At 42.2% G+C, this 23,201-nt stretch overlaps 1 protein-coding gene and 1 long non-coding RNA gene across 2 annotated transcripts in view; both read left to right on the plus strand.

Moving 5' to 3' along the window:
* Positions 1–15,597, plus strand: part of Pkhd1l1 (PKHD1 like 1) — a 138,940-nt gene extending 123,343 nt beyond the window's left edge. Inside the window, exons 71-78 of the mRNA XM_013115257.3 lie at positions 1,902–2,059; positions 3,583–3,718; positions 7,560–7,901; positions 10,163–10,314; positions 11,438–11,584; positions 11,876–12,029; positions 13,298–13,555; positions 15,404–15,597. Of these exons, the coding sequence (XP_012970711.1) occupies positions 1,902–2,059; positions 3,583–3,718; positions 7,560–7,901; positions 10,163–10,314; positions 11,438–11,584; positions 11,876–12,029; positions 13,298–13,555; positions 15,404–15,426 (1,370 nt within the window). The 3' untranslated portion in view covers positions 15,427–15,597. The remainder of the gene's footprint in view (positions 1–1,901; positions 2,060–3,582; positions 3,719–7,559; positions 7,902–10,162; positions 10,315–11,437; positions 11,585–11,875; positions 12,030–13,297; positions 13,556–15,403) is intronic.
* Positions 15,598–16,075: 478 nt separating this feature from the next.
* On the plus strand, positions 16,076–21,803 carry LOC121133742. Its single transcript, XR_005870720.1, has 3 exons — positions 16,076–16,159; positions 17,328–17,457; positions 21,677–21,803. It is a non-coding gene; the product is annotated as an uncharacterized LOC121133742 (long non-coding RNA).
* Positions 21,804–23,201: the final 1,398 nt, after the last annotated feature.

A 23,201-nucleotide genomic window follows, 5' to 3' on the forward strand; every position in this document is an offset into this window, starting at 1 on the left:
AGAGGGCTGGAGAGATGGTTCAGAAGTTAAGAGCACTGGCTGCTCCTCCAGAGGTCTTGAGTTCAATTCCCAGCAACCACATGGTGACTCACAACCATCCGTAATAAGATCTGGTGCTCTTTTCTGCAGGGATACATGCAGACAGAACACTGTATACATAATAAATAAATATTAAAAACAAAAAAAAGCTGTGAAAGAAACAGAAGACACTAAATTAGAGAAATTTGGAAGTTCCATGATTTTCTGGTTCTTCCCACTTAGTTCCTGTAGCAAGCAAGTGCCAAATACTGCCTGTCAGGTTTGCACAGCAGAAGTTATGGGAGTAATTTCAGAGAAATCAGGAATAATGGTGGAGTGTAAAAGCAGTTTTCACATTGCTCTGTGTTTGTAGCGGAGAGATTTCATTATCTTTATTTTTACATTTACCTCTTCTGACAGGAAGGAAGTATATGTTTTCCACTTAACATAGTAACACTTCATTTCTTTTATAAATGATTTTAAGTTTACAGTGAGTGTCGATCAATTAAAAAAGTCTGAAGTAGATGGTACAGGCTGGCCTCAAACTCACAGAGATCTGCCTGCCCCTGCCTTCCAAGTGCTGGGATTAAAGGTGTGTGCCACCGACACCTGGCTTCTTTTTAAAAATCTTAATGTAAAATTTATGACTTTTTAATATATGGCTTTCTTACTTCAAAATTTTTATTTTATATGCAGACATTTTTGTATGTTTGTTTTTAAAGCCCACAGAGAAGATATATTTAAGGTAGGATTTATACTTTGTTTGCTAAAGGATAAGGTTATATCCTCCTTGAAATTTAGTTCATATTGATTTAAAATTTGATTGAAATTCAGTTATAAATATTAATGAGGTTTTTAAGTAAGCCAGAAAATTCAGCAAACTTAATGAAGAAATACATCAGGAGACTTTATCACTCATATCTCATGTTGATTTTATTAAAGTAGAATGGAGAAGTTTGCTGTGAAAGCCAGGCTGTATGTGCTCTGGAAATGTCTAGACCTTAGTAGAAAATCATCTGCTATGTCTTAGTTTCTTAGAGCATTTCCTTGATGAAAGAGTTTACTAAAATGATTTTAGTTCATTAATCATGTTACCTCTTCTTTGGTGTCTATGCTACTTGTCTAACAAAAATTTACTAAGTAAATTTTTACTATTACTATAAATTTACTATTACCATAAAAAATAATACAGACTTTATCCAAACAAACTTATTAACTGATACTTATGGTGCAGGACAGATAAACATCTGGTTACAGAGTGAGTTCAAGGCTAAACTGGACAACTTAGTGAAATTCTGCCTCAAAATGAAACCTACATGAAGGGTTAAGGAAACCCTTCAGAGGGGAGGATTCATGAGTAGAGTGCCTGATGTTCAACCCCCACCTCTCCAAGTCAAATGTGTTGTGGAATTTGTGGATTGACTAATAAACAAATGAGCAAGTAGCCAAAAAACATAAATGAATCTTGTTCAGAAATACATTCTTTGCTGGTAGCCTCTATCTTCATGAAAGAGCTATGTAATAGCACATTTCCTTGAAAATGACCCCAGAAAGTTGGTAAGTCTTGACCACATTTTATTAGTGACACATACGAATCTATAACATAAATCCAAGCTAACCCATTGTTGTCTCTTTAACCCCAATCAGTTTGAAAAGGATAACAGGAACAAGTTGCTTCTCTGCCTTCCATTTTAAGCCAAAAGTTTGAGAACCGGTTTAGATGTCTGGGTAGATAGCAGATGAATAATAGGTTTAAATGCTGAACTTGTATCTGAATTAAACTCTTGTGCTTTGCTTTAAATATAATGATTCTTCATATATTCTGGGGAAAATCCAAGCATTCGTGAAATAGGAGCATGAACTTGGATTTTGCATGGATTTAGGCCCACAGGACCATGGCTGGTGTGCTGGGTATACATGCCAAAGAAGACTATCCCTGTTTCATAGCATCATGGCTCTGAACAAAATGTATGAGGTTTATTTCACTGGGACCAGTCCTCAGAATCTTCGGCTGATGTTGCTCAATGTTGAACATAATAAGGTGAGCCTAGATAGAAATAATGCCTTAAAGGATATCATAGCTATCAATCAATTCTCATTCAAGCCTTTTCTATATTTGGCATCCTTCTAGCTCATTTAAAAAGATCCATTAGTGTCGTATTCTCTACTGTTAATCTGGACAGGTTTTCTCTTCTTGAAAGAATATGTATGTACCAATATGCACTGATTCCTGAGCTCTGTGGATTACTACTACAGTGATATTTATGATAGTGTGACTAGCAAGGAAGCCTGAGTTTTTATACTAAAATCATGTACTACTTAGTTATATATAGTTGGGTTTTTTATTATTACATGCTCATAATATGCATATAGATACCAGAAAAATACCTTTGGAATTATTGCAATGTTTTTAGCATATCATTTTACATATCTTAGTGTCAAATCTTTGCTGCGAATGGAACTCGGCTGGGAGCATCACATTTATTCAGACTGTCAATGGGAGAAAGTGTAATGCTGAACAGTAGTCCCATGATTCAGACTTTCTTTGCTGTTTATACCACACATCAAAGTCCCAGAGTGTTAGGTACAGAGAAACATCTGGCCAGATGAAGGAGGGAGCCGAGGAACAACAGGCAACATCCTTCCCTCTCAGGTGCTGGCAAGTCCATCCTTTCCACTGCCCAAGACAAAACATAGGCATTAGTATTTCACTCTCTCTCTGCTGCATCCTTACCCAAGCCAGCCGTGAATTCCACTGAGTCTTCAAACATCTGAAGTCAGAGGACCTCTTACCCATTCCACGGCTGCCACTTTGGGAAGCAACATTATCTTGTCCCTAGATGTAGTAACTGCCTGCTGGCTCGCCTTCCTGTGTCTACTCTTGCCCTGCAATGGTCCGCTCACCTCAGCCATAGAGGAAGTGTCAGGGCTCTCCTCTGGCAAACGGGAGATGGGGTCCACTCATCTCTGTGTGGATCAGTCTTCACAGTGACCCTATGGGACTCACCTCATGTTTCTACTGATTTTTTTAATGAGTCTTCGTACCAAAGTTTTGTGAGATAGTTTTCAACATTATAGAATTAATTTTGTGTTTCTATGAAGCAGGACACTGCTAAGTATCTCCCAGCCCCTGGATTCCCAAGTCTCTTTTGTATGTCATTGTCTTCAAAAGGGACACTTTCTTCAGCTTGTTGTGTGAATCCTCTAATCATTTCTTTCTTACACTACATTCTTCTCCTGGGATTTGTCACATAGGGGCTAATTTATCATATCTGCATGAATGGTTAAATGCAAGCATTTTATTGTTGTTTTTGATTTTTCAAGACAGAGTTTCTCCGTGTAGCATTGACTGTCCTGGCACTCACTCTGTAGACCAGGCTGGTCTCGAACTCACAGAAATCTGATATTTTTCATCTTTGTTCAACATTTGCCCTGAGTTCACAAAAACATGGTTTTAGTATCTTATAAAAGCTGTACATAGTTAGTACACGTTTTAAAGAACTAAATTCTAAACATTCTATTCTACTGCTATAATAAAACACATAAATGTTTGTTTTTTAACAGGCAGTTCTAGTGGGAATTTTCTTTTCCACTCTTCAGCGTTTGGATGTCTATGTGAACAATTCATTGGTCTGTCCCAAAAATACAGCATGGAATGCCCAAAAGAAATTCTGTGAGCTGGATAGGCATCTGAACACAGGTATTTCTTTAGGGTAGGTGTGTGTGTATGTGTGTGTGTGTGTGCGCGCGCGCGTGCACACATGCATGTGTGAATGTATATATTGTAAACATTCTTTGAAACATTTCATTATTATAGTATTTCCTTAGCAATTAGTGAATAAAGAAGGAAGTAAATTTTTAGCCTCATTCAACAAAATGTAAGATGTGGCCACTCATAAGATGCTTGGGAAGGTCACTTCTGGTGAAAGTCTATGCCTATAGGTGCATGACGATAAGCAAACACATCTTGTCAAAGTTTTCCTTTGATGGAATTTAACTACTCTTATGTTCAGAAGAGATTTCTCTCAGAATTTTTGGCTTTCCCTCTGCTTTATTTCTGTTCTAGAGAGGTCAATGCCTGAATGAATTCTAGTTATCAGAAGTATTGTTAAATGCCATGTAATAAAATATCACCATTATTAATTAAATTCCATGTAATAAACTTGATTTAAATGGACTATATGAAAAAGGCTACACTTATCTACATAGTTATATGTATAAGCCAAGAATTATCCCTATTTAGGGCTTTTCATTAAATAGGATTCAAATATTGTTGACAGCAGACATATTGTGTTCCATGAGTGGATTTATATCTCTTATGTGTGTGCTCCATGGTCTTAGCCCACTACCCCAGAAATGTAAAGAGCAAAATTCCTGTACAGCAGTATTCCTGTAAGTATGAAGGAGTGGTCAGTACTTTGTGCCATTTGTAAAACAAGTCTTGTTTTTTAGTACTAACAAAATAGTTAACATTTCCAGAGATATCGTCACAAGTCAGACACTGGGCTCTAAGTTCTTCATATGTTACATTCATACTGTTACTTATCATTGAACCTTAGATCAGTGGTTCTCGACCTTCCTAATGCTGTGACCTTTCAATAAAACTCCTCGTGTTGTGGTGACCGCTAACCATAAAATTATTTTCATTGCCACTTCATAGCTGTAACGTTGGTACTGCCATGGATGATAATGTGGATATCTGTGCTTCCCGCTGTTCTTAGGTGACCCCTGTGAAAGGGTGCTCAAGCCAAGAGGTCACGACTGACAGGTTGAGAATCACAGCCTTAGACAGTAACAAAGAGCTTTATAAAGTGAGGGCGGGAGGTGATGGCATTTGCCAAGGCTTCTGTTTTATTCTCCTCGAAGTACTGTAACAAAATCCAATGAACTTAATTAAACAGCACATTATTTATTTCCTTTTGCTTAATCAGCTTAAATTATTATTTTTTCTTTTTTTCCTCTTTTCTTGAGACAGGATTTCACTGTGTAGCCCTGGCTGCCCTGGAACATGCTCTGTAGACCAGGGTAGCCTTGAACTCAGAGATCTGCCTGCCTCTGCCCACTGAGTGCTGGGATTAAAGGTGTAAGGCACCATGCTGGTATTTTTTTCCTTTGTCTTCATAGTTCTGGAGGGAGTCTCATGTCATGTGTGACGAAGAATTTTTTTTTCCTGGATGCCAAGGCTTCTTGTTGTGCTTCTATGAGAGCTAGCTCTGGGGCCTCTTTCCCTTACAGGTTCTAATTCCATAATGAAGTCTTCACTTGAGATCTTACATAAGCTTAGTTGTCCTCCAAAGAACTCCACTTGCAAATATCATCAGAGAATTAAGGTTTCAACACAGGAGTTTGGAGAGGATACAATTCAGTTCACAGCAGTTCTCGAAGTCAGAACAGACAAGCAAGGGCTTGAAAAATCTTGCCTATTCTTGAACACATTCCCTTGATGGCTAGTTATCATGCATTGCCTCTTAGTAACTTAACCTTTAAATGCAACTTGTGGCATTTATTTTCATAAATATTTTCCATACATATTTAACTCTTTTATGAAGCACCATCATTCAAAGTTAGAAAAATAGGAGCTATTTCAACAAGCAGAATTTAATATAAAGAAAAAGGTCTGGAAGTCAAAAACGCAGATGCCTTTAATAGATTAACAAGACTGTGTCTATGTTATCAGTTTGTTTTTTCATAGTATTGCTGGGTTTTTTGGTTTTGGTTTTGCTTTTTTTTTTCAGTGCTTATCCTCAACTATAAGGACTTCTCATATAATTGCTTCTCCAGCCAAAAATTAGAATTAAAAAATTGTCTTGTTTTAGCAGGAATTCTTTTTCTTTATTTTTTTTGGGGAGGAACATTTTTTTACTTTTTTTATTTAGAAACAATCATTTTACATATGAATCCCCCCCCCCTTCCCTCTCCCTTCCATCCTCCATTCTGCCCATCTGGTCCCCAAGGACCATAAGGCCTTCCATGGAGGATCATCAAAGTCTGTCACATCAGTTGGGGGAGGGCCTAAGCTCTCCTCCATGTATCTGGGCTGCAATTGTATTCCTCCATAGGGAATGGGCTCTCAAAGTCCATATATGCACTAGGGATAAACACTGGTTCCACTGTTAGAGGTCCCATAGCCTGCCCAGGCCTCCTAACTGGCACCACATTCAGAAGATTTTGTGCAGTCCAATGCTGGTTCCCCAGCTTTACAACTGGGGTCCATGTGCTCTCACTAGGTCAGGTCAGCTGTTTCTGTAGGTTTCTCCAGCAAGGTCTTGGCTCCTTTGCTCATTCCTCCTCACTCTCTACAACTGGATTCCAGGAGTATGACTCAGTGCTTAGCTTTGGGTGCCTGCTTCTGCTTCCATCAGCTACTGGATGAAGGCTGTTTGGGTCCTGGTCTGGTCCTATGTTGGTTCCCCAGGTGTCAGACTGGGGTCCACGAGTTCCCACTTTCTCAGGTCAGCTGTTATTGAGGGTTTTCCCAGCATGGTCTTGACCCCTTTGTTGGTCACTCCTCCCTCTCTGATACGGATTCCAGGAGTCGTTAGCAGGAACTCTTTACAGCGTTAGCACATCGAATGCAGACTGCACTGTACCACAAGCCTCTCTATATTTTAAGGTTACCTGAAGTGCTTATTATCTTGATCTCTACGTCCTTCATTATTGTAATAACATGGAAAAGTCAACTAAGATGGATGGAATAGGCACTGTTAACAAGAGTATGAGCTCATATGCACTCTGTAGCACAGAGCAGTCTTTAGATTCATACAATGAAGTACAGTTGGAAGCTACATGATTTTATTCTACCAGTGTGGTACAGTTCAGTCATTGGGGCTTACTCGGTGGAGATTTGTTAGTTCTTAATTCTGTTGATACTGTCCCTCTCTCTTGCTGTCTCTGTCTCTGTCTGTCTCTCTGTCTCTGTCTCTGTCTCTCTCTCTCACACACACACATATACACACACATTGTAAATGTATAATGACTTCCATCAAACAAAATCCAGTCCCCTAGTAGAATTTGTTTTGCTTAATCATAGATTTTTACAAGCTAACATGTAATCCCATTTCACTGACAGAAGATTCCTCTGGAATGTCTTCATAGATCCTTTATTTTACTATATGCCTTCTCTCCTCAGTAAAACTAGAAATATTAACTTGTAAGAACTGGTGTCTAATGCCACCTGCATGAATTAGAAGGCCATTAAATTTACACTTTTAAATTACTAAATTCCTTCACCTCCAGCTTTAATAAGTAGTACTACAGAATAAATTCCTGGGGTATAATTAGTTTGCTTCTCCTTTATATTATGACTATAGATAATTCTTTCAAAAATAGATTTTATAGATGATTATTAATGATATTATGTAATGGACTATAACAGTGCAAGTTAGTCTTATAAGCATTTGGTTTTTAATATGTATGCTTTGTTATAAGATGATATCATTGAACTTTTTGGAGCTCAAGCAAATATTAAATACTGTGTGTGGCGTTTATGCTAATAGAAATATGTTTTGATATATTGCTATCTTGGCCCTTTTCCTTCATAGAGCAATTGCTTCCTAACTTGAGTTCCACTATCCCGGGTGAAAACTACTTTGATAGAAACTACCAGATGCTTTACATTCTGGTTAAAGGTACCACACCTGTGGAAGTCCACACTGCTACAGTCATCTTCGTTTCTTTCCAACTGCCTGCTGTGACAGAAGACGACTTTTTTAGCTCACACAATCTGGTTAGAAACCTTGCCTTGTTCCTAAAAATACCAAATGACAAAATCCGTGTCAGCAGAATAATAGGGGCGAGTCTTCGGAGGAAGAGATCCGCAGGTCGAGTCATGGAACTAGAGATTGGAGATGCTCCCGCCTGGTTCTTTCAAAATTCTACAGCAGGTATGGACATCAGACTCTGAGGTACAGGAATGTCCTTGTCAAGTGTAAAGTCATAAATAAACCTACCAGCGCCTGGTGAGCCCTATTACCCCTTTGTCTTGAGCCCTAAGGGCCTACAAACCCTTTTACTTCTTCCTAAAATAATAACTTATTGAGGAATTATGAAGGGGCTACACATGAATAAATTAAACAAAAGGATCTAACTAATAGGAAGTGACTTCATAACTGAGTGATAAAGGGTGAAATAGGTCAGAATAGTCAACTAGAAAAGGCACTCTGTTGCTTAAAGGAACACAGAAAGCCTAGGCTTATTTTGTAGCCATGACTTCCATGATGTTATCTGCCTGGAGTTATAGCTGACTTCCCTTCTTCATCTCTGTATGTCCTTGGATTTGTATGTCCAATGTTCTGGTTTCAAGGTAACTTAATCTGTAGATGTAATCTAGTAGTTACAGGCATCCCCAGGTGCACAGGAAGAGTATCCATCCCTTTGTAGCAATGCCAGATAAACCCTGATAAATAAAAGGCACAGGTCTGAGAACACAGAACATAGAAAGAAGAACATAAGGAAAAACAAGCTAACGGTGTGTTTTCAAAGTACAGTCTAGGCTAGAGTCTCACATCTCAAGAGAAGCCCTAGAACCTGACCTGGAATGAATGAATCATGGAAAAACATGGAGAAGTAAAAAGATGTGTACCTCATCATACAGCTGATACATAGCATCAGGGGATCCAGGATGTACACATAGTCATATGACATTCACATAGCTTCAGGCACCTTAGAAAGAGGTAGGGTAAGTGCTGAGGAGACCTCTGGGTGGGCTGAGTCCTCAGGTCATGAGTCAGAAGCCTTTCGTGTCAAGGTCTTCAGTATTGGGATGGCAACCGGGAGAAACCGAAGAGCAGTGCCGCAGAGGTTGGACCTGCACTGTGCTCAGAGCCAGTGACCATAGGGTAGCAATTGGGTGACGGAATGATGGACCTTGGTGCCTCTACCCCGGACCATAGGAGCACTCATATTTTAGAGATCACGGAGTAGACATGTGGAAGGGATTAGGGGAGAGGGAGGAATCTGTAAGACTGAGCCCTTATCCCAGCCAGCGTCTGAGTCATGCAGGCAAGGCCTTTCAAACTGACCTGAAAATCCCCTGGGTGTGTGGGTTCCAGTGTGTCGTGTGTAGGCTCGCTGGCCAATGTTGCTGAGCACACCAAGCTTTCAAGTTTATCCTTAGTGGAAGAAACTCAGTGATTTGAGTCCTGAAAGCAGGACCCGGGATGTGGGAGATGGCGAACATTTTAAGTCGCAGGATCTCTATTTATTTATTTATTTATTTATTTATTTATTGTGGTCTTTCAAAAGTTGCAGGATCTTAATGCCATCCAGCCTCCAGCGGTTTTTCTGAAAGCCACTCTGACTACAGTGTGTGAAATAACGTAGGATATGGCAAGCCGGTGTAGATTCTATTTTCATAACCGCTGATTTGGGCTGGGATTTTGACAGGAAGGAGAAAGAAAGTTGAGCATCAGTGTGTGATTAAATACTAATTGGTAGAGAAGTGAAGAAATTAGGAAAAAGGAATATGAGGTGCTGGGTCTTTAAGTAGGAGTCTTTGTGGGGGCGGGAGGTTTAAGAGGAAATCCCTGATCTGCCATGAAGGGAAGAGAGATAGGAAAGTGTGTGCAGTCTGAAAATCAACCTTCCAGTTTGCCAGAAATCCAAAGAAGGTACCGGGTAGTTAGGAACCTGGTGACTTTAGCAAGTTATTAATTCTCACACTGATAACAGGTTGATGCTAATTATACTTCAGTTCTAAAAATACTCTATTCTGAAAAGGTAATATGTGGTGACAGAAAAGACTGATAATACTTCACTTCTGACAAAGAATGACATGGGAAAGTTGGGACTAGAAGACACACTCTCTCATTGTGCTTTCAGGGATGTGTGTGCATGTGCGTGTGTGTGTGTGTGTGTGTGCATGTGTGTGTGCGTGCGTGTGTGTGCCTGTGTGCATGTGTGTATGTGGTGTGTGTGTTCTCTACCTTTGTTTTTTTCTTTCTCAAATTCTATTTTAAAACATTCTCTTGAGTTCTTCATTTACCCCAACTTATTAATATGACTGCCACATTCTTTTCAGGTACCAAAGTCTGAGTAGCCTCTAATGTGATGAAGAATGCAAGCAAAATTAAAGTCAAAACTTTTCACATATTCTCACAGTTCTATATTCATGTAATCCAAATGCCCTAATGGTTTTCCCCCATAGGCCAGATGCAATTGTCTGAACTCCAGGAAATTTCTGGCACCCTTGGACAAGCTGTCATCTTAGGGAAAATTAGTACTATCCTTGGATTCAATATCTCTTCCATGTCTGTTACCAGTCCTATTCCCCAGCCAACTGATTCTGGCTGGATTAAGGTAAGAACACACAACTCGAATAAAAATGTATTTTATCTTTCGAAATTGGTGTTGCTTTTGAAAAGGGATTAAGACCCTCTTTATATTTCAAAACAGGAACCTAGGTAGCATGTCTACCTAATTCATTTTTATGGGCTAACTAAAATGGTAATAAAAATGTAGTTTAAAAAATAAAAGATCGAGGGTTTTGGGATATGGTTGAATGAGTCAGAGTGCTTACAGTGCCAGCCTGTGTCTTGGCTAGGGTTCCTATTGCTGTGACCAAAGGCAACTTGGGGAACAGATGTTTTATTTCAGCTAACAGTTGTAGTCCATCACAAAGGGGAGTCATGGGGGTAAGCCAAGGCAGAACCCTGGAGGCAGGAACTGAAACAGGCTACGGAGGAATGCTGCTTACTGACTTGCTCCCATAGTCTTGACAGCCTGCTTCCTTACGTAGCTCAAGGCTGCTGCCCAGGGTTGGCACTGTCCACATGGACTGAGTCTTATTGCATCAATTCTTAATCAAGAAAATGCTTGACAGACCTTCAGACAGGCCCATAGTATTGAGGCATTTTCTCAGTTGAGATTCCCTCTTCCCAAATGGCTCTAACTTGTGTCAAGTTGTCATAAAACTGATGCGTACACCCAAGGACCTGAATTTTGATTCCCATCATTCACATTTAAAGCTAGGTGTGGCCATGCATGCCTGTAGCCCAGTACTGGTCTGGGTGAGGGACGGGGGATTATGACGTAGTGACCAGGCTTAAAAGTTGCTGTGTCCAGGTTTAGTGAGAGACATGGTCCCCGGTAGGTAAGATAGAAAGTGATACAGAATGACATACTACATCCCCCTCTGGACTTTGTGGGTTCATGCACATGCAGGAATACAAATGAGTGTGTGCACGTACACACACACACACACACACACACCCCAATAGTGAACATGATTGTATCTTCTAAAACTTAGTTTTTCATGTGTATTTTGCTTTGAATATGTGCATAGCTTTGATCTAGAGAGACACTTATAGTAATGCCCATTTTACATGTTGAAGCTACTGTTTTAAATGAGCTGAATATATTATACTTGGCCCACCTGGAAGTTTGTCCTGGAAAGATCACTTCCTTGCTCTGTCCATGCCAGGTGACAGCCCAGCCAGTTGAAAGATCTGCGTTTCCTGTTCACTACATGGCCTTCGTTTCTTCTCTCTCAGTGGTTGCCCAGCCTGTGGCAACACAGCCAGGGCAGCCTTTTCCTCAGCAGCCCTCAGTGAAGGCTGTGGATCACGAGGTGAGTCCCAGAATGAAGAGCTTTGGCTGTTCTAAAAGGGAGTCACGTCTCTGGCCTCTTGAATGTGAAAGTTGAACTAATACCCGTGGATGGCCTCTTCTGTTTACTGTTACCAAAAGGATTCTTTGAAATGAGCCTGAATTTCTGTTCACGTTCAGGATCTCTTTTGGTGTGGTTAGGAGATTCTGTAGGTTTTTAATTTGCAATAGAATGTTTAAAAAATAGTGTATCTTTTTTGGAGATATAGGACAGGATGTTTGTTATAATCCTCCTCTATACTTTTTTCTTGAGGGTAACTGTGTATCAGTTGGAATTACATCACTTACTTTGAAGGCTATCCTGAAGGACTCCAATAACAACCAAGTTGGAGGCCTTGGTGGGAATACAACAATTCCATTTATCAACTGCTGGGCCAACTATACAGATCTTACTCTTCACAGAACAGGTGAGCAGACCACATTAGATCCTCATACATTTCTGCAGTAAATAGGTGTGTATTTGCTTTAAATGGACAAACTATTCTATATAAAACTTTGGTCAATAAACTGTAGACATCAGAATTCTATATTATTACTTTTTCTGATTATAGTTGGTGTCTCTATAAAATACATCTAACATGCAAAAAAGAAAGTAAAATAGTGACTAGAGAAATTTAAATGTAACTGGAGGTTACATAAAAATATCATGATTTGTATTCTCTTCTTGTTTGTTATTGCACCAAATCTTATCACTAAATGTATTACATTTGAAAATAATATATACAGAGCTGGAGACATGACTCAGCGGTTTAAGAGCTCTGGCTGCTCTCTCAGAGGACCAGGGTTCAATTCCTAGCACCCACATAGCAGCTCACAACTGTCTTAACTCCAGTTTCAGGGGTCTGACACCTTCACACCAATGCACATAAAATGAATTTAAATAGCCGGGTGTTGGTGGCGCACGCCTTTAAACCCAGCACTCGGGAGGCAGAGGCAGGCAGATCTCTGTGAGTTTGAGACCATCCTGGTCTACAGAATGAGTTTCAGGACAGGCTCCAAAACAATACAGAGAAACCCTGCCTCAAAACAATAAAAAATGAATTTAAATAAAGTATTATTATTTCTTATTAATATATGTATGTTTCATTTAAGGAAAGGTAGACTTGTAGCAATTTAGCAATCTATGCAAGGGTTCAGAGCTGAGCTAAGAAGTTAGTTGTAGACTTTCTGCAAGCTTGTGAGAAAAGAGAAAATAGGAACAAATTTGTGGAGCCTTGAGCTCCACCAACCAGTTGCTGTGGAGAATCCCAAGTGTTCTAGCGTGTTTCCTGTTGCTGTGATAAACACCACGGCTAATGGCAACTTAAGGGAGGAAAAGGTTCATTTCATAGTAGCCCATCACTTAGGGGAGTCCAGGCAGGAACTCAAAGCAGGACGCCGGCGCAGAAGCCACGGAGAACAACTGCTTGTTCTTACTCTCTGACTTGATCTGGTGGCTTTTTGCACATCCCAAATCGACCTGCCTAGAGATAGTACTCTTTTCCCCTGGCTGTGGTTAGATACAGACTGAACTTCTGAGAACTCCAGTATTCCTCTCTGTACTCTGACTATGTCTCCAATGACAAAAGCACTTCATTAGAAATTAGTCACAATTTTGAAGCCGATCAAAGACAACAGGGAATTGACTGAAAACAAACAAAGGAGTCAACTACTCCCATGTCTTTCCTCCCCCTAGGAAAAAATTATAAAATCGAGTTTATCCTGGCTGATATGGTTCGGGTGGAATCTCGAACCTTCAGCCTGGCAGCACAGACTGTCCCTGGTGGAGGCGGAAGTAGCCCTAGCAGTGGCAGCAGCGGCGGCGGCCACGGCAAAGCATCTGCGGTGGGCACACCTCTCCAGACACTGATTGTAGTAGCAGGCTGTCTCGTGGGGAGACTGTTGCTCTTGGAAGTGTTTATGGCTGCAGTTTTCATTCTGAACCCAGCCACAGGTGAGTGCAACTCCCTCCATATGTCACCTATGTCTCTCTGTGCAAAGGGGCCGGCAGGTGTTTCCTAAGCAAAAGCTGTTGGCACGGCAGTTGTGTCTGGCAACACTGGACACGCAGAGAGAAATATAGGCTCAACGGCAGACAAGAAAACTCTATGGAAGCCGGGCGTTGGTGGCGCACACCTTTAATCCCAGCACTTGGGAGGCAGAGGCAGGCGGATCTCTGTGAGTTCGGGGCCAGCCTGGTCTACAAGAGCGAGTTCCAGGATAGCCTCCAAAACAATACAGAGAAACCCTGTCTAGAAAAAACAAACAAACAAACAAACAAACAAAAAAACCGAAACGATAACTCTAGGGAAACGATACCGCCATTATGTGTTGGGATACAAGAATGTGGGGGTGGAGACGTGCTGATATCTTGCTTGTACAAATAAAGCCTGTCTGAAGGTCAGAGAATGGAGTTTGCCACTAGCTAACCATAGAGGTCTGGAGGTCTGGACAGACAGACAGGAAGTGAGGTAGCTGGGCGGAAACAGGATATAAGCATGGAGAATGGGGAACTAGCTCTCTTGTCTGCTGAGACGCTAAGGAGGTGAGGTGTGGCCGTGGCTTGTTCCTTCTTCTCTCTGATCTCTCAGCGTTTCCCTCTATATCTGACTCTGGGATTTTATTCCTTAGGTCAGTTAGGAACCCCATTTACAGAGACGGTGCTGATAATCTCAGAACCCTTCAGGTGTTACAAAGGGCTTGAAAAGCTTATGCAACTAACCAGCCAAGAAACCCAGAAGTGGTCTGGTTTCTGTCACAGCTCAGGCGATGCTTGAGCTGGCTTTTGGTTCTATTCTCTTGGTGGCAGCTCCACGTCAAGACTGCCCCCTCTTCCCAGTCTTTGTAGCAAACGTCCCCACACACCCGTGTGTGTATCATACACTCCAGCAGCCCACACGACACAGTGACACCTCCTCAGCAGACGCGGCAGCCCAACCCCACAGCCCAGTCACTGCTCTGGGTTGCAACACTCGCTCAGCAGTAAACCGTTGACTACGGCCACAGGGCTTACATTGGCGTGGCTTGAGCAGCGTCGGGTATAAATAGCGTGCTGCCAATAATGTGGCAGGCAAACAGGGAGTCTGAAGAGATTAAAAGAGAGGCCTTTCTGAGTGAGAACGATTCTGAATGATGCTTTATGTTCCTCTGTGAGTGGCATGTGAAGCCTGGGAACGTTGCCTAAAATGTCTACCCTTTGGGGAGAGAAGGAAAAGCAGGAACCAAGAAGGATGCGGGGGCAGGGAAAGGGACAAATGTGGCCAGCCCTGAGTCCTCATTTGCTTCTTTCTCACACTTGTCCCATCTCAGTGATGATAGCGTGGGGTCCTGTCCCCTCCAGCTCACGCTTCTCAGCCTCTGCTTCCGTCATGAGCTCTTCACCATCTTCGTCAGACTACAGTGTCTCTCATATCTGTCCTTGATTAAAGTCTCCTCGCTATACTGTCTTCCCCTCATCTGCTGTATTCGCACCCCCCCCCAAAACCTTCCCTCATGAACTCATTCATTTTTACCCTCCAAATTGCTGTTAGATTTCACTTTGGAGCCTGTCCTGGTTCTCACTCTGTAGACTAGGCTGGCTGTGAACTCACAAGATTTCCACTTGCCTCTGCCTCCGGAGTGCTGGGATTAAAGGCATGCACCACCAACGCCAGGCTTGAAATGATTTTTTTTATTTGTTACTTTTGCCTTGTTAGCCAAACCATGAAATATTTTAAAAGTTAAAACTAATGACACATACTTTTAAATGTACCATATGGTACTACTCCTCTTTTTAAAACAATGTATTATTGTTATTTTATAGGAAGCAACTCAAGTGCCTACTGAAGAATGGCCTGAAAACAAAACTCTAAGAACTGAATATGTATCAGCTATTTTGCTACCCAACAAGAAAAAGCCCACAGCATTTTCCAGAAAATATGCTAAAATACTTTAGTATTTTTATAATATTTGACATGTAGTCATTACATTTAAATAAAAAAATCAGGTTTCTTCAAAGTATAAGTTTCTGTTGATTCCTTATACTTGTACGTTCTTCTTTTGTTTTTCGAGACAGGGTTTCTCTGTATTGTTTTGGAGGTTGTTCTGGAACTCACTGTGTAGACAGGCTGGCCTCGAACTCACAGAGATCCGCCTGCCTCTGCCTCCCGAGTGCTGGGTTTAAAGGTGTGTGCCACCAATGCCTGGCTTGTACGTTCTTATGTCATTAAAATGACAGGAATCTCCCATTTGGAAGCAGTGACTTCACCTCCGAGTCCCATTAAAGTGGAGACTCCTCCAAAAAGTTGAAGGAGTCAGGCATTGTGACTCATGCCTCTACCCTAATGTCGAGGAGGCAGGAGTGTCACAGTGACTCCAAAGCAGGCTAGGCTACAGAGTGCCACTGTCTCAGAAACAAAACAGGCAACACAGCCAAACACAAAGCAAACAAAATAAGCCAGCCTTTCCTGGTGTTCTGTATCCTTCACAAAAGGTGGAGTCGCTGAACTTTCTGGAAGCCTTGGTGGCAAGATTGCTCTGGACCTTCCTCAGGCTGAAGGCTTGCATTTCACATCTGCAGGTATGCTAGGAATCCCAGAAGGAAGGAGAGTTCTCTTGCTGTCCCTGAAGTTGGCTAGTGTCACATGTCCCAGTTAAGGATCCTCTTTGCCCTCGTTTCCATTCAAAACTGTCTGTACCGAGGGTGCCTTCCGATTCCAGAGATCAACAGACTCAAAACACACAAACGAACAAACAAACAAAACCCTTATTTTCCAAGGTGATAAGAGAATACAGAAAGCCACACATTAATAAAGTTACCTAGAAGCTTTCAGACTACTAAAATGTAACTTTTACTCAGGAACTTTTAAGGGAATGATTAACTTAGTAGATTGCCTAATGAAGGCATGGCAGCCATTTTGGGGGCAGGTCCAGATGGAGCTCAAACGTCAGCATGGATTCGGGATAGTTGATCACTGTTATATATCCTTGGAAACAAAAGGGAAGAGAGAGAGAGCTGAGGTTGGGGAGGGAGGCAAATCTTCTGCCAGTAAACCTGAGGAAATCTTTGTTTTGTTAGTCACAGAGATCTACCCTTAGCCAGATATGAAAACATAAATTTTGGCTAAGACAAAGCACAAAGAGAGATACCACACAGATGTGTAACGTGTTTCCAAGTTAGTTGCCTAAAAGCATAAAGATTTTTTTTTTTGCGAGTAGATCTTGGGAGATGGCCATGATTAGAAGCCACATAGCAAAACAGAGGGGCAGTGAAATCAGGTTCTAGTTCCCAGTCAGGAGCAAAGGACTTACATTTGGCTTGAAGAAAACTTAAAATGTGTCCCCCGAAGGCCAAGGTATGGAATGGAAGAGTTTGTGGTCCAAGAATTTGATCAGAGACCCAGTAGCGGGACAGAACCTGCACAGTACAGCATCTTCCCGATGCACAGGGCTGAACTGTGAAAGTGTGTGTGTGTGTGTGTGTGTGTGTGTGAGAGAGAGAGAGAGAGAGAGAGAGAGAGAGAGGGAAAGAGGGAAAGAGAGGGAGAGAGAGAGAGAGAGAGAGAGAGAGAGAGAGAGAGAGAGAGAGAGAGAGAGAGAGAGAGAGAGAGAGAGAGAGAGAGAGAGAGAGGAGGGGCAGGTGAGGGAGCGAGGAAGAGGAGAAGAGGGAGGAAGAGGTGCGATGGGGAACAGGAAGAAAGTGGCAGGAAGAAGAAGGAGAAAATCTAACAGTGGGACGCATTGTCTAGGAGGGCCGCCTAAGACGGGAGATGACTGGGAAATGAAGCATGGCAAAGCCAATGAATGACTAGAAGCAACAGAAAGAGTTCGAGCCATCAGACGGAATAGAACGGAGCCATAACTTTATGCGAACCGCAGGTAGGAGGTCCTTGGCAAGGAGGGTTGGAGAAGGTATGTGACAGCCCTGTGACAAACACTGGCTGTGTCAAAAGGGTGCTGTGGATAGTTGGCCTCACATCACTGGGAGACTGAGCGCTTTCCATAGCCACTTGAGTCACTTCCTGACAGCCTGAGAAATGCCTGGTCCTGATGGGGACAAGGAGGCCAAACACATCTCTATCCCACGCTGAGACTTCAAGTCAGTCTTTCCCAGGCTTGTCCCCCTTTTACTCTCCTTTCATGATGCTTCATTTCTGTTAGAAAATTAAATCCCACCATTTGTAATTTACCATCTGCAGAACAAATTTGGGTTCTGGAAGAGACATATGCAAGGTATGTAGATCCAAGTTGAGAGTTAACAGTAACCACCAGGCCTCTCCTTTGTTGTTACGGAATGCTGGCTTTGGCAGATGATCCACAGATATAGTCCAAGCTGGCCCCAAGCTCATGGTCCTAGTGCCCTCTCTCCAGAGCATGCTGGGATTATAGGAATATCCCACCATGCTGAGCTTCTCCTATTAACCCTCCCAAATACCATGCAAAATACCTCTACAACTAATTATGACAATGAAGACCGGTCATATGCTTATTAAATGTCATGGCCAACACTGAGTGACTCTTACAATAACCGTCTAAGGTTATCATCTCTTTTATAGATAAGGATACCGGAGGCTTAGAAAGCTTAAAGAAAATACCCTCTGGGGCTGGAGAGATGGCTCAGAGGTTAAGAACACTGCTTTTTCCAGAAGTTCTGAGTTCAATTCCCAGAATCCACATGGTGGCTCAAAACCAGCTGTAATGAGATCTGGTGCCCTCTTCTGGCCTGCAGGGATACATGCAGGCAGAACACAGTATACATAATAAATAAAAAAATCTTTCAAATGCCAGCATTCAAAGGGCTACTAGTGCCAATCTGAAATTGAAACCCTGGTAATCTAACTCTGGAGCCCAGCTTCTGACATTTAATTTTCTCTCACTTTAAGTGGAGAAACGTGTCTCTATGTAAAGTTTTGAGTAAAATAGGAGCAAGCCAGTAAGCAGCACCCCTCCATGGCCTCTGCATCAGCTCCTGTATCCTGGTCCCTGCTCTGTGTGAATTCTTCTCCCGACTTCCTTCAGTGGTGGACTAAGGGTGTGGAAGCAAAGCCAAAACAAACCCTTTCCTCTACCAACTTGCTTTTGGTCCTGTTGTTTCATGAGAGCAATAAGACATTATCCATACCATCCAAGTCAGAAAAACCTATACTTTGATTTGACCCAGGAGACTCTTATCCACAGGGGCCAGACTTAGAAGTGGACATTTTCAGCTCACTCGTGTGGGCTCCAAATACCAAGAATATCCATTTCCCAGTGTCTGGATGCTCGTTGCCCCATTCACAGGACCTAATGTCCATTAAGTCGTTCAGTTATGGCGAATCAGTGATTGAAAGCTTATGGAAAAACTGTACTCCTGGCAATATTATTTACCCATGAATGCTAACTTTGACAAGTTCCTTCAGGTTGAGGGGTATGTGAGGATTTGGCACACAATGTAGAAAAACTCTCTAACCAATGAATATGATAATGAAAATTTTCTTGCACTGTATGTTTTTCAGATAAAAAAAACACCAAATATTACAGAAGCTGCACTGTGTCCTGCCTTATGGCCCTAATGTTTCAATGAACATTGTATAAAACTCACACTCACAACCATAACCAGTTACAGAGCAACTGGTTATGGTTGCCATGGCAATGGAATCTGTGCCTATTACCACAGGAAGTAATTCCTTTTGGGCAAGGTATTTATGAGTGTATCTGGATACATGACAAGAGCATTTCTGCAGTTTTTTTAAAAGCGCAATTTATGTATTTAGGTTGATGAGCCTTGCAATATGTAAATTCTTCCTAAGGAAATATATGCCTTAAAATTTTTAGTATTTCTTATGTGATTACAACTTGAACTTAATTCTCACTGACAGAAGATTAAATTTCATTTACCATATTTATTATAATATGTAGTTTTTCCACAGTAAATACATAGTATACCTAGATAAATCTTTAACAAGAATCGCCAATAGGGCATTTTCAAGGGTCAGTGGTGGGTGGCCAGAGGGAGATCCAAAACAACAGTCAGAAATAAAATCTGACTTTACATAGCAACTATTAAGACAAAACACCCCAAGTAGATTTGAACTGATAGACAAGTATAACTGGATCTATTTATTTTAAACAGTAGAGTTCAAATTACAAAGAAGGCTGCACCTAAAACCTATTTATAATAAGCATACAGTAAAATTTAATCTGTATTCAACTATAACAGCTGTTCATTAATATAAATCTATTAACCTCCAAGTTTTCTCAGTTGGTTTAAAACGAGAGGGGGGGCACCTTTAGGTGATCACCAGAAATTGGGTGAGGTGAGCCAGAAGTTCAGGGCTGTCAGTCTCTGAACAGGGTCAGTGCATGAGGCTCAGCCACAGCTGGAGAACTTAAACAATGAAGAGTCTCCCAAAGGGAGCCTGGATAAATGAGGAGGAGGCTGGCCAGAGGCTTTATAATGGACAGATGTTTTCTGCACAGAATAGGCAGGACAAACTGGACTCAGGGGAGGAAGGCAATCCAGATGGTTAGTAACAGTTACAATCAGTAACAGTTGTGGTCAGTTGACAGAATCAGTAACAGTTAGAATCAGTAACAACTATAATCAGCAACAGTTACGATCAGTTGTGGTCAGTAACAATTGTGATCAGTAACAGTTACAATCAGTAACAGCTGTGGCCAGTTGACAGCTTCAATCAGCAGTTACAATCAGTAACAACTACAGTCAGTAACAGTTACCATCTATAAGTGTTTTCTGGTGGTAATTTTAATGGACTGTTTGATTGCCTTTTTCTACTCAGAATCTGAAAAATCTCTTTTGCTGTTCCTTCTTTACATCTGGTCATCCTTTCCTGCTCCCCCCCCCAAGATATGGGCATCAGACAAGACATAAATTTGCACACTTCCAGAAGTGGTCCCTAACTGAGGGATCCTGGAGTGTTGGCATGTAGGATCACCGACAAGACTTAAAATATTCTCTTATAGGTATTTTTAAAGTAAATTGGGTTTGTTGTTGTCTTGGTCAGGGTTCTCACTGCCATGATGAAACACTGTGCCCGAAACACATTGGGGGAGGAAAAAGCTTATTGGGTTTCTTCTTTCAAATCACTGTGCATCAATGAAGGAACCCGGGACAGGAACTCAAACAAGCAAAAGCTGATGCAGAGGTCATGGAGGAGTGCTGCTTACTGACACCCTCCAGTGGCTTGCTCAATGTGCTTTCTTATAGAAGCTAGGGCCACCAGTCCAGAGGTGACCTGCCCACAATTGGTTGAACCTCTCCACATTGATCACTAATTAAGAGGGTGCCCCACAAGCTTGCCTACAGTCCTATCTCATGGGGGCGCTTTTCTCAGTGACACTGAGGCCCCTCTCTGAAGCTTCTAGCTTGTGTCAAGTTGATAAAAATATAGCCAGCCAGTACAGTTGCTTTCCTTTTGTTCTATGCTAAACAAGTACTCAGCTTCCAGGGTTTCTATAGACATATGTGTCCTCCTTCTTAGTCGCAAGTGGCAAATTGAAAAAAAAATCATGAAAAGGAAGAAATTATTATGGGGCATAAAAGTAATTTGTAACCAAGTTGTAAATAATCAATTAAAACAAAACAAACAAATAAACAAACAAAAACAGCCAGGCAGTGGTGCTCACTTTTAATCCCAGCACTCAGGAGACAGAGGCAGGTGGATCTCTGAGTTTGAGGCCACCCTGATCTACTGGGACTACACAGGGAAACTCTATCTCGAATCCCCAAAGAAGCAAACAAACAAATGAACAAAAAACCCAAAACTCCACAATTCAAAACAAAACAAAAAGCTCATATCAGAACTATTGGATGTTGGAAATTCAAAGAATATTGGAAACTATAGAGTATTCAATGTGGACAATAGAAGAGATTACAGTTAGAGTACCTATTTAGGGGACTGCAGGCACTTTCTTTGATGTGGCAAGTATCGAATGACTGCTATAATCTACGACTGCTTGATTAAAACAGACTTCACTAACAGCTTTGTGAGCAGTAAATTCACTTAACAGGAAACCCAGATTAAAAGATTAGATAATGCATTCCTGTTTGCTCAGAACCAGACCGAGAATCCTAAATTCACTTTCTTTGGAATTGCAGGGTAAGCGTACTGAACTGCTGTCTTGGATTGGTGGTGGACATCCATGGTACACCTAGCATGGAGGCGGAGGCAGGAGGGGGCATAAGTTTGAGACCAGCAAGACTCTTCCTCAAAGGCAGATAAGGAATACACCACAATAAATTACTAATAAAAATGTGGGGTGGATTGCAGGGAGGAGGGTAGGGTAGGATGCTGGAGGTCAAATGGTTAGATAATAGATGAATCTTGGTGGGACAACAAACACTGTTATCACTTTTAAAAGGTTCATAAAGAAAAGGGCCAGTTGAGCAACAACGAAAAAAACAAACAAACCTGTTTTCAGTTTTTGGATATAACACACACACACACACACACACACCCTTACAGCCACTTTCCAACAGTAGCTGCTTAAGGGATCCTAGTCCAATACACCAATAAACTCTAGCTCAGTGGTTGTCAACGTTCCTAGGGCTGCGACCCTTTAATACAGTTCCTCATGTTGTGGTGACGCCAGTCAAAAAAATATTTTTGTTGCTACTTCATAACTGTCATTTGACCCCCAAAGGGGTCGCATCCATGGGTTGAGAAGAGTTGCTCTAGGGTTTCTGCGAGCACACAGTACAGAAGACAGCATGAAAACTCGTTTATGTAAGCAGAAGTGAAACTGTCTATGCCCTAGACTCTAGGGGAGCAAGGGTCTACGGGAAGTGGGAAAAAGGGGGGCAGTAGAGTGGGGGAGAGCATGTGTTCAGGGTACGATGTATCCTTACGTGAAAACGTGTTTTATGGAACACAGTAACGTGTACAATGAATATGTACAATTAAAAAGTAAAACAAATAACAGAAAAATATCCGATTGCAAGAGAGAACCACAGAAAGGGCTTGGTAAAATGCCTAGCACTGGCCAGGATATCATGGGGACTTAGAGGAAATGCTCCTCTACTTCCAGTTAAAGACTGAACCAAGATTTAAGCCTTATGTAGGCTAAGTCCGGGAAGAGACTTGTAAACGTCTCGGGTGCTGCAACGATCGGGGTCTGTTCTAGTCACATGCACATCCTGCGGAGACGGAGGAGCTCCTCCAATATTTCACAATCCGCACGCAGCGTCCCCTGGGCCCCATCCGGCGGACAGCTTTGGCGGATGGACCAGAAAGGGGCTTGGTCACGGGCGGGCGAGACGCATCTACGAGGAAGGGAAGCAGGGTAGCTTGGCAGAAGCCCAAAGCCACGGGGCGCTCTGCAGACACAGCTACCAACCGCGGGCCGAAGCCCAGGCCTCCTTAAGGCGGGCGCGACTGGCCACGCCCTCTGCGCTCATTGGCTGGAGGCTTGTACGTCAGAGGAGCAGCCTATGCTCCATTGGGCCTGAAGGTACCTGAGGCGGAAGAGAGCCCGGAGACAGCGCCTCGCTCCGCCTTAGGGGTGGGGCCGGAGGCGGGGCCGGAGGCGGGTGCGGAAGGGAGAGCCTGGAGACGGCACGTTGCTCGGCCTGAGGGGCGGGGCCTGGGCGGGGCCATGGTGGGCGGGGGACAGTGAGGAGGGGG

This window comes from Mesocricetus auratus, unplaced genomic scaffold, assembly GCF_017639785.1.
Source record: "Mesocricetus auratus isolate SY011 unplaced genomic scaffold, BCM_Maur_2.0 Super-Scaffold_100023, whole genome shotgun sequence".
NCBI lineage: Eukaryota > Metazoa > Chordata > Mammalia > Rodentia > Cricetidae > Mesocricetus > Mesocricetus auratus.